Raw genomic sequence first — 12,259 nt, 5'->3', positions numbered from 1 at the left:
ACTAAATATAGAAATAAAAATATCTGTGAAGTTAGCCAAATAAACTCCTGAACTTAAAATGTGTGTGTGTGTTTAATGTACTTCTTAAAACCAGAAATACAAATATGCTTTGGGGTTGGAATGCTCTGTAAAGTCTCAGCCCAGAACAGCTATTTACAGCTGCCATAAATCCCCTTAGGTAGGAGTTTGTAATGAGAAATGTAACCAATCCCTTTAGATACAGAGAATAGTGAGGAGGACTACCAGGCACTGCTATAATAATTGGAGACAATTCAAATGAATAAATAATGAACTAAATAAATATTTAAATGTACTCCAAGATAAAAAACCTGAAAAGTGACTTTCCAAGTTGTTGAAGTAACGTGAAGCACAAACTAATATCGCTTATGGGTAGAATTTCTGTTTTGATTGGCTCTACCAGGCTTTGTTTTGAGGTAGATTTTAACCCGTTTGGTTGATTTTAGAACTTTCTGTGCTTTTGGCATCCTTTGACCCTGTGGACATGGGATGACTGGTGATGGGTACCTCCTTGCCCCTTCTTGTATGAAGATTGATTTGCAGTTCTTCCTTGGGAAAACTTTCAATCTGCTGCTGAACTTGGTGTCCTCTGGATCTCTTTCATCAGTCATCAAGCCAAGGGAAATGATATTTACTTTTCCACTAGGGTTGGATCCCTGAAGACATGCAGGTCTCTTTTAACATGTGGTTATTTCTTTGTAAATAATTAAGAGGCAGGGAAATTATGTCTGGCCTGATGGCTAAGTGCTTGATATGTTGCAGGCCTCAGAGTGGCTTCAAGGGACAACTAACTTGAAACTCAGCCCTCTGCAGATGGGATCCTTCCAGCAACCCACTGTTCTCCTATTCCCTGGTACAATGACAGACTCTTTGGAAAGATTACTCCCAGTGTAGTATGTCAGCCCTGCCAGTTATCCGGATGTTAGCACTGTGCCTGTCAGAAATTAATGCCAGACTAGAAATATCTTTAAAAATAATAATGCCAATAAACCTTCCCAGGTAGGCAGGGATCAGATATGAAAAGAATATTTCTTGCCTGGACTATGTTCATGCCTCAGCTTTCTGGGACTAGCAGACAGATCAGCTTTTTGCAACCTGAAGTCAAAAATGAGAACTCACTAAACCAGAGTCATATGTATGAAAAATTATAATAGATTTATTTATCTAGTTCATTTTTGGTGAAAAATATGTAAAATCTATATCATATTTTTGATATTGGAGCTGATTATTTATAGGGAATAGTTGATTATCTTTTTTTTTTTAATAAATGAGGACATTTCCATGAAACAATTTGAAAAAGGTCACACTTCCTACATTTGATATTATATCAACAGAGCATATAAAAATGTAACTGTTGCAAAGTTTTGCTTATTTCTTTTCCATAAAAGTGATTTCTCTGGTAGTAAGAGTGTATGGGATGTAGAAGCAAACTATGAATTGATGCTAAATTTTGACAGTCAAGTCAAAATCCTGAATTTTGGTATCTGTGCATTATAAGTTGAGTAGTTTTTAAAAGCTTTAACATTAATGTTTATATCTATAGTGATATTCTTTTGAAATGAAAATGTGAAAGAAAGTCTTAAAATGACTGTTTTGGTAAATTACATTTAGTGTGTTTTAAAGAGAGATAGATAAAAGTAGACCAAAATTTATATATAGCGTTGGATTATAGAATAGAGAAACCATAAATATGTGAAAAATCAGACAGATCACTTAGTCAGAGTTGTACTCTGGACACATTTTCTATTTTAATTATTCAAGTCGAATAAAGGGTGTTAACCTTAATTTTTATAAATTTTAAGGGTTGCTAGTGTATTAAGTAACACTAAAATAAAATGGCTATATTTAGACCCCCTTTATTTACAGGGAAAACAAAACAGTGTCCTATTTTCATTTTGATATACTGGTATAAACAGGAGATTCTTGTTTTTGTCATTTGACTTAATTGCTTGTCTTCCTAGGTCAATGGTGTGCAGCTCTTTGGAAAATCTCGCCGAGAAGCAGTCTCCTTTCTTAAAGAAGTGCCACCACCATTTACCTTGGTTTGCTGTCGACGATTGTTTGATGATGAGGCTTCTGTAGATGAACCAAGGACCACTGAAGCCTTTCCTCTTGAGCTGGAGGTACTAAATTTGTATATACTGCAGTTCCCAATGAAATATCATTCATCAAGAATGACCTTGCTATTGTACTACAATATGAAAGGAGGGGTGAAAGCTCCTCCAACCCCCACCTTTTGCAGAAATTGGACTGTAGTAGTTCTCAAAGGCAACAGTGCACAGCTCTTCAAATTGATTTGTTACTTTTCACTTAATGTCATACAACTCTTTTCTTTACCTTGAAATGTCGTTGACATTAATGTGCATGCACTGTGATTTTAGAGAACATTTTTAATGATTGCCTGGACTCACTCCTGTAAGTTTCCAGTTCAGCTCAGTCTTTCTTAAATTTAAGATGTTGGTGAGTGTTGAATATCTAATTGATCTCCCTTTTTCAGAGCCCTAAAGGTATGAAGATCTATGATCAATTTTGAAGTGAGTCTAGGAATTGCTGTAAAACCTCAGGGGATCAGAGACTAAAGGAACACTTTCTATGCTTTTTGTACTCCTTTCAAGAGAGTTGAAATTATGAAAACAGTTTTGACCACATGCATAGCCATTTTATATCATTGTAATCTCATGCTTTATGCCACCTTTCCCGTTTCCTGACTCCTATATTTCCTTAACACCATGTAGATACAGAGGACCTTCCCTTTTACCTATAGTCTAGATTTCAAGATACCTGGACCCTAATTCTGACACCACCACTTATTTGTGAATCTTTGGGGAAATAACTTGACTTTCTGTTCTTCATATTCCTCACTGAAAAATGGATTACTTAAAACTCTTACCCATCACATGAGTTTGTATGGACAGAAAATGAAGTAATGTATGCATAGTTCTTAGCACAGTGCTTTGTACATGGAGAGAAGTCAGTACAAGATAGCTATAATTATTCTCCCCCCAGTCCACCAATCTTCCTTTTTTGATTTCTTAAAGTAAATAAGAGTTTCATACTAGCATATAGTTACTGATAATTAAGTGTATATTAATCTTTTTTTCCAAGAAGACTGTCAGCTCCTTGTGGGTAGAGACCATATTGTAAAACTATTTTGTATAGTATTTTTATTCTATACTGGACATAGAAAAGTTGCATATAAGAGAAAATTGTTGATTATTGATTGAGACTTTTTTATATTAAAATGTTTATCTTTTGTAAAAAATATCTCAAGGAATAGACGCAGATGCCACATTTTTATGATTTTTTGCCATCCTTACCAAAATGAAATATGGGTGGTGGCCCGCTTCTGAAGGTTGATAAAAAGGCCTTTAACCTAATCGTGCAGAGTGTGTTAATCACTGACCTATCTTGCTGACTCTGTGTTCCCATCTGTCACTCTTTACAACAATAGGTGAACAACAGTTTTGAATTATGCTAAATGTCAACCTCACTGCCCATTAGTTGATTGCTTTCCATTCTGTAAATTACAGGGATTATGCAGAACTGATTGATTCAAAAGCGATATATTTCATGTTGGAGTATAATATCTTCTAACACCTTGGATGCCTTGAACATTCTATAAACTTGGACTTTGTAATCATATGTTGTTGCTTTAAATCCTGGCTCTCTTTTCTATCTCTCTTTTCTCATTTATCCCAATACCATCTTCTCAAGCCCTGTCTAGTTGGCCAAAATTCTAATACTCATTCATCATTGAGGCTATTAAGTGCTCCAGTAAAACATCCATCATATTGTATAGTCATTGGAAGTTTACTTTTTATTGGAAGGTATAAGTGTCTTTTTTTAAAGTATCATATCCTCAGATTAGGCTGAAATATATGCAGGTTATTGCTGATCCAAAACTTTTGCACTAATTTCAAGTTTTATAATTCAAAAACCAAGAATTGTTAATATGGTTAGTTTCTATTCACCATGGATTGGTCATTAACCTTCAGTGTCCCATGGCGACAATGCAAGATCTGAAACAATTCTAACTTTAAAAATATTTTTGTATTAGATCAGAAGACTTATGCTTCCAAATTAGAAGATTTTTCCCCCTCTTTTATTTTACTAAATGGATTTTCGTAGGTCACTTAAAAGTATATTTGTAGAAATGATGTGTTTTCATTTTATTTACTAAGATTACCTGAAGTTTTATGACGTCTGCTTTTTAAAATTATTTAGCTGGTAGCTTTATTAAGAAAGAGTTTCAAGGAGAACTCATTCAAAGATGAATGGTCCATTAATGAATTAAAGAAATATTTTATTGAGTGTTTTCTATGAGCCAGGCACTTCTGTGAGTTAGTGGATAACTGACTTCTGTGGTAAACTTTATGGTGGCCTTCATGCAGTTTCCATCCTAGCCCAGGAGCCAGGCATTTTGTTAGTTGTTAGAGCTCCTAAGAAAGAGCAGACAATTCTTGTGCTTCTGATAGAAGGGCAGTTTATTTTGCGGCATGGACTATGGGAGAGAGATGAGAGCAACAATACAATGCTGTTAGTAGTATAAAAACAGAAAGTCGAGGCACCACTCTTCGCTTGCATGATATACTCATTATCCCTCTATCACTTAACTTCCTTGCATTCCACATAGCTGTGCACTTTCTACAAAAGGAGGAGGAGGCTGGAAAAAGTAGACTTTGGGGTGAAGTTAGGAAAGTAATTAAGGACCTGTGTGCGGGGCAATTGTGGTAGCTACCTCTTCCAAAATCAGACTTTCATTATTTCAACTCAGTAATTTTTATCTGGTTTTAGACTTAATGGTTGCCTCTTGGGTTTAGATTTTTTTTTTTTTTAATCACACCTTATTTTTCTGATAAAGTTCTTCTTGAAATATTTCTAGAGGCAACAGAAGTGGTTTTTCTATATCCTGCTTTGGCCTGACACTGTATTCTGTCCTAGCATCTTTCTCCTTGTTTCTCACTGTTGTTATTCCAGGTTTTGCTGCTTAAATATCTTATAAATGTCTACTTTATGCGATGTTTTCATTTTTACTTAAATTGCCTATTTTTACTTTTATGCTTCTAATGGGATGACAGAACTCATTGAAGTATAAGAGGTCAGTGTTAAAACTTTGAAACAGGTACTTTATATTAAAAAAACAAAACTCTGTGTACAGTCTGCATTTTGAAATACTTGAATTTTTATGAACATCCCATATGTGAGTGTGCATGCCCCATTTTAAGAAGATTAAAAAAGAAAAACCACGCATGCCAAAGGGAATTTCCAGTTTGAGAAGCAGCTGTGAGATTGAAAGGACAATGTTTTGAAGCATTTACCTTCTTGGATATTTCAGGATAACCACAATATAGATGTCAATCCTGAAGAAGATGATGGAGAATTAGCACTGTGGTCTCCTGAAGTCAAGATAGTTGAGCTCGTAAAGGATCACAAAGGCTTGGGATTCAGCATTTTGGATTACCAGGTATAAGAATTCATACAGAGTTTTTCTGATGTGATTGTTTTTTTGTTAAAGTTATGTGAAATGATAACCCATCAACTTATGCAAAACCTAATGATTTAATATATAAGGCTACTTTCCAAAAATGAGGTATTATTATTATTTCCATTGTTACTTTTACAGTTGATAGTTCCATTGGTGAGTAAAATGATGAATGATATAATAACCAGACAAGAAGGGTAGCGATAGTTTTATACCTATGGATGCTTTTAGAGACTGGAACTTGATAAACTTTATTATGGAGAATTTTTTTCCAGCTTTATTGAAATACATTTCACGTACCATAAAATTCACCCATTTAAAGCATACAGTTCATTGGTTTTTGATAATTGAGAGTTGTGCAACCATCACCACAATCTAGTTTTAGAACATTTTCAACACCCTAAAAAAGAGGCCCTATTTTTATTAGCAGTCATTCTCAATCCTCTCTGCCCTCTCCCCTCCCCATATGGAGGTTTATCTATCTTTGCCCACCTAAATAGCATAACTCTTAATAAGCTTAACTAAGTGGAAACGTTCTTGGTGAAATTATAACCAAGTTAGGTAGTGGGATAAAGTTACTGATGTATTTGGGGGGTAATGTAAGAGGTCACAATAGGCCATCTCTATATTACACTGGTTTGCCATTTACTGTAGCATTTTTAGATTTCTGATTATCATGGGAAATTAAAACTGTTGGCAAGAAATCTCTTCACTTTTAAGATGCATATTTTAATACTTTTATGCTGGCTTAAACCCATTGTGGTTTAATAAAGCAAAATGTACTCTATCAAAGCACATAAAATGCCAAGTGAAATCAAAATCAATTTTTCTTTTTTAATATAATAAGGCAGTCAGGAATAGACTTAAAAAATACTTTGAGCATTATGTAAGAACATTAGATTCCGTATTTTGGCAGTATGATTTAAGATCACTGAAATAGCTATTTTGTTTATGCTAGAATATTTCTGCGCCAGATTAGAACTTCTCTTTGGAATATTATTGAATTATGAGTAAATTGATTTAAAATAATACATATTTTAGGAAATATTTTTAATTAAGAAATATCAATCCTGTAACATTCATGAAGTTTATATATTAATCAATGTTTGGACAAATAAAATGGATGGCAAGGGCTGTGTCATTTTCTCCTCCCTATTGTGGCTCTATTACCCAGCATTTTGTAAATAATAAATAATAAAAATTAATAAATTTTACAGAATGTTTAAAGTTCAGATTTGTCCAAATTAACTGGAACCTAATGAACAAATTCAGTTGAAATTTTTGTATACCATTTTCATAATTGAGGTTTGGTTTAGAAAATACTTTCCAGATGTAGTTTTAGATATTCAACTAAATTCTGATTAGTGTAGGAATTTATATGTTTTTTCATTCTTAGATAGTAGACATTTATATCATAATGGTTGTTCCTACCCTATTGGGTAACATTATCTACAAGTTTTATATATAATTTTAAACTTTTTATTGTATAGTATAGCATATATACAAAACAAAGAAATAAAAAAGCAGTAGTTCTTAAAGCACTCTTCAATAAATAGTTACAGGACAGATCCAAGAGTCTGTCATGGGCTACCATACGATCCTCTCACATTTTTCCTTCTAGCTGCTCCAGAATATAGGTGGCTAGAAGGCTTAAATTTTTTTTTTCCATCACAATTGACTTTTTTCTTTCTTTCTTTTTTTTTTGTGAAAAATAAAAATATAATCAAAAAAGCAATAAATTTCAAAACAAAGCACCATAATTAGTTGTAGAAAATATTTCATAGTTTGACATGGGCTTCAATTCCGCAATTATAGGTTTTTACTTCTAGTTGCTCTAAGATAGTGGAGATAACAATTTAATAATTCAGCATTCATATTCATTTGTTAATCCTATCTTCTCTGTATAACTTCATCATCACCATTGGTCTTTCCATTCCTCTCTTTAGGGGTGTTGGAACTATGATCATTCTAACTTTTTCATGTTGGAAGGGTCTGTCACTAATATGGGGTAGGGAGATGGAACTATATGATGTTCTGGAGAGGCTGGGCCTTCTGGGTTCTAGGACTTATCCGGTCCAGGGACCAATCTGCAGGTTGTAGGTTTCTGGAAAGTTAGCTTAGTACATGAAACCTTTGTAGACACTTATATAATGCTTTAGGTATTCTTTGGCTTGGCAGGAATGGTCTTGATTGGGGTCTGGCAAGTTATGACAGGTATCAGTGTTTAACTGAAGCTTGCGTGAGAGCAACCTCCAGAGTTGCCTCTTGACTATTTGAACTCTCTCAGCCACTGAGATTTTATTATTACACTTTTTTTTGCCCTTTTGGATCAGGATGAAATTGTTGATCCCATGGTGCCAGGTCTGGATTCATCCCTGGGAGTCCTCTCCCACATTGCCAGGGAGACTTTCACCCCTACATGTCATGTTCCACATAAGCAGAAGGGCAATGATTTCACTTGCAGAGTTGGTCTAAGAGAGAATGAGGCCACGTCTGAGCAACAAAAGGGATCCTCCAGAAGTAACTCTTAGGTATACCTGTAGGTAGTCTAAGCTTCTCTGCTACCTACATAAGCTTCACAAGAATAAGCCACAGAATAAACGGCATGGCCTATTGATTTGGGTGTCCCTAAAGTTAGACATACTATCAGGGAATTCCCTGATAGTAAGGTTTAATATTTACCTATTTTCTCTCCCATCCCTTTTGGGACTTTGCCAATACTTTTTGATTATCTGCTTAATATACTCTAGGATGCATCCAGGCATTACATTAATTTATACAGGATTAAAGGACCTCTTTCTTCTTCTGGGCTCCCTGTGTTTCAGTTGTTTAAATGGGCTATACAGATAGGTTGAGTTAAGTTATGTGCTACAGAAAATTTCAGTTTCCGACCACATACACCTTTCTTCCTGTGGTCTCAAAGAGTGTGTGTGGTTCTAAAATATAGACAATGTCTTCCTTACCCCTGTGTTTTGAATTACTTTAACCCCAATTTAATTGGCTTTGTTCTTATCTCTAAATATCAGGTTTTATATATATATGTAAAACAGCCTCTCGAAATCCTGAAATAATTACCACTCCGGACTAAATGTAACAGCTATAAAAGCTCATGATCTAGGCCCCTGATTTCTTTGTTGTTTTTTTTTTTTTTTATTTATGATACGTAACCACATACAAACACAAACATTCTTACCATATGATCATTCTGTTCTTGTTATATAATCAATAACTCACAATATCATCATGTAGGTGTATATTCATCATGATCATTTTTTAGAACATTTGCATCAATTCGGAGAAAGAAATAAAAAGAAAACAGAGAAAAATTCATATATACCATACCCCTTACCCCTCCTTTTCATTGGTCACTAGCATTTCAATCTATTAAATTTATTCTAACATTTGTTCCCCTATTATTTATTTATTTTTAATCCATATGTTTTACTCATTTGTCAGTAAGGTAGATAAAAGGAGCATCAGACACAAGGTTTTCACATTCACAGCAATATTGCAAAACCTATATCACTATACAATCATCTTCAAGAAACATGGCTACTGGAACACAGCTCTACATTTTCAGGCAGTTCCCTCCAGCCTCCCCATTATACCTTAACTAAACAGATGATATCTATTTAATCCATAAGAATAACTTCCAGGATAACCTCTCTAGTCTGTTTGGAATCTCTCAGCCATTGACACTTTATTTTGTCTCATTTTGCTCTTCCCCCTTTTGGTAGAGAAGATTTTCTCAATCCCTTGATGCTGAATCCCAGTTCATTCTAGGATTTCTGTCCCACATTTCCAGGAAGGTCCACACCCCTGGGAGTCGTGTCCCATGTAGAGAGGGGGAGGGCAGTGAGTTTGCTTGTCATGTTGGCTGAGAGAGTGAGGCCACATCTGAGCAAGGTAAGAGGTTCTCTTGTGGGAGTATCTTAGGCCTAATTTTAAGTAGGCTTAGCCTATCCTTTGTGGGATTAAGTTTCATATGAACACCCCGAGATTGGGGGCTCAGCGTATTGCATTGGTTGTCCCCACTGCTTGTGAGCATATCAAGAATTCTCTACTGGGGAAAGTTGAATTTTCCCCCTTTCTCACCATTTTCCCAAGGGGACTTTGCAAATACTTTTTTATTCTTTGTTCTGATCACTCTGGGGTTTATCTGGGCATCACTCTGGACAAACCTACAAAATCTCATGTCCTACTCAAGCTTCCAAGTACTGTGGTGTTCAATTAAGCTGTCAACATAAGTTATATTAGAAAATGCACTAGTCAAAATATAAATTTTGTACCAAATAAACATTTTTTTCCTTTAATCTCACACAGAAGTTGAAGTTTTAAAATATGAATGACCATCCATTTTCAACACACTGCAATATTAACAATACTTTGTTCTTCCTCCTATAAAAACATTTTTAAATTTGCATATTTAGTCAACATCATTATGTACTCTAGGCATTCCTAAATTATATCATCTAGGTCTTTATCATTTATCTTTCTTTCTGATTTCATTTGTGCTCCCAGGCATCCTCCCTCTATCATTCTCACATTCAGCTTCATTCGGTGTTCTAACATTATTTTATTACAATGAGGTAGTATTGTGCTATCCATTTCTGCATTTTTACAATCACTCCTGTTGCACAATCTGTATCCCTTCAGCTCCAGTTATCCAAAATCTACTCTACTTCTATCTCTTGATGGCCTATGTTACCAACTGAAATTCTAAAAGTTCATTTGCTAATGTCAGTTCATATCATTAAGACCATACAGTATTTGTCCTTTTGTTTCTTGTTGTCAAGGTCCATCCATGTTGCTACATACTTCAAAACTTTATTCCATCTTACAGTTGCATAATATTCCATCATGTGTATATCCCACAGCTGGTTTAGCTGCTGTCTGTTGATGGATATTTGGGCTATTTCCATCTCTTGGCATTTGTAATATAATGCTGCTATAAATATTCGTGTGCAAATGTCCATTTGTGTTCTTGCCCTCATGTCCTCTGAGTAGATACCTAGCAATGGTATTGCCGGATCATTTGGCAGTTCTATACTTGGCTTCCTGAGGAACCGCCACACTGCCTTCTACAGTGGTTGTACCATTTGACATTCCCACCAACAGTGGATAAGTGTGCCTTTTTCTCCACATCCTCTCCAGCACTTGTCATTTTCTGTTTTATTGATAATGGCCATTCTGGTGGATTTGAGATGATATTTCATTGTGGTTTTGAATTGTATTTCCCTAATAGCCAGGGAAGTTGAGCATCTTTTCATGTGCCTCTTGGACATTTGTATTTCCTCCTCTGAGAAGTGTCTGTTCAGCTTTTTTGCCCATTTTGTAATTAAGTTTTCTGTCTTTTTGTTGTTGAGTTGAACAGTCTCTTTATATATTCTGGATATTACACCTTTATCTGATATATTGTTTACAAATATTGTTTCCCATTGTGTAGGCTGTCTTTTTACTTTCTTGATGAACTTCTTTGATGCACAAAAGTGTTTAATTTTGAGGAGTTCCCATATATCTATTTCTTTCTTTAGTGCTCATGTTTTAGGTGTAAGGTCTAGGAAACTACCTCCTAGTATGGGATGTATAAGATATTTCTGTACATTTTCTTCTAACAGTTTTATGACCTTAGATTTAATGTTTAAGTCTTTGATCCATTTTGAGTTAGTTTTTTGTATAGGGTGTGAGATATGGGTCCTCTTTCATTGTTTTGCATATGGATATCCAGTTCTCTAGGCACCATTTATTGAAGAGACTGTTCTGTCCCAGGTGAGTTGGCTTGACTGCCTTATCAAAGATCAATTGTCCATAGATGAGAGGGGCTATTTCTGAACACTCTGTTCTATTCCATTGGCCAGTATATCTATCTTTATGCCAGTACCATGCTGTTTTGACCACTGTAGCTTCATAATACACCTTAATGTCAGATAGCATGAGACCAACTTCACTTTTTTTTCCTCAGGATACTTTAAGCTATTTGGGGCACCCTATCCTCCCAGATAAACTTGGTTATTGGTTTTTCTATTTCTGAAAAGTAAGTTTTTGGGATTTTAATTGGTATTGCATTGAATCTGTAAATCAATTTAGGTAGAATTGACATCTTAACTATATTTAGTCTTCCAATCCATGAACACAGTATCCCTTTCCATTTATTTCGGTCTTCTGTGATCTCTTTTGACAATTTCTTGTATAGATCTTTTGTCTCTTTAGTAAAATTTATTCCTAAATATTTTATTCTTTTGGTTGCAATTGAAAAGGGAATTTTTTCTTAATTTCCCCCTCAGATTGTTCATTACTAGTGTATAGAAACACTAAAGATTTTTGAGTGTAGATCTTGTAACTTGCCACTTTGCTGTACTTATTTATTAGCTCTAGTAGTTTTGCTGTGGATTTTTCAGGGTTTTTGACATATGGTGGTATATCATCTGCAAACAGTGAGAGTTTTACTTCTTCCTTTCCAATTTGGATGCCTTGTATTTCTCTTTCTAGTCTAATTGCTCTGGTTAGAACTTCCATCACAGTGTTGAGTAACAATGGTGATAGTTGACATCCTTGTCTTGTTCCTGATCTTAGGGGGAAAGTTTTCAGTTTTTCCCCATTGAGGATGATGCTAGATGTGGGCTTTTCATATATTCCCTTCATTATGTTGAGGAAGTTCCCTTCTATTCCTATCCTTTGAAGTGTTTTCAACAAGAAAGGATGTTGAATTTTGTCAATGCCTTTTCTGCATCAATTGAGATGATCATGTGGTTTTTCTGC

At 35.0% G+C, this 12,259-nt stretch overlaps 1 protein-coding gene across 4 annotated transcripts in view; it reads left to right on the top strand.

The window, feature by feature from the left end:
* PATJ (PATJ crumbs cell polarity complex component) overlaps window positions 1-12,259 on the top strand; it is a 473,288-nt gene that overhangs the window by 119,396 nt on the left and 341,633 nt on the right. For all 4 annotated transcript variants that reach the window (XM_077149461.1, XM_077149460.1, XM_077149463.1 and 1 more), the window contains 2 exons: window positions 1,980-2,141; window positions 5,354-5,482. In XM_077149461.1, the coding sequence (XP_077005576.1) occupies window positions 1,980-2,141; window positions 5,354-5,482 (291 nt within the window). The remainder of the gene's footprint in view (window positions 1-1,979; window positions 2,142-5,353; window positions 5,483-12,259) is intronic.

This window comes from Tamandua tetradactyla, chromosome 2 (assembly GCF_023851605.1).
Source record: "Tamandua tetradactyla isolate mTamTet1 chromosome 2, mTamTet1.pri, whole genome shotgun sequence".
Classification (NCBI taxonomy): domain Eukaryota; kingdom Metazoa; phylum Chordata; class Mammalia; order Pilosa; family Myrmecophagidae; genus Tamandua; species Tamandua tetradactyla.
This window is presented reverse-complemented; position numbering and strand designations above follow the sequence as displayed.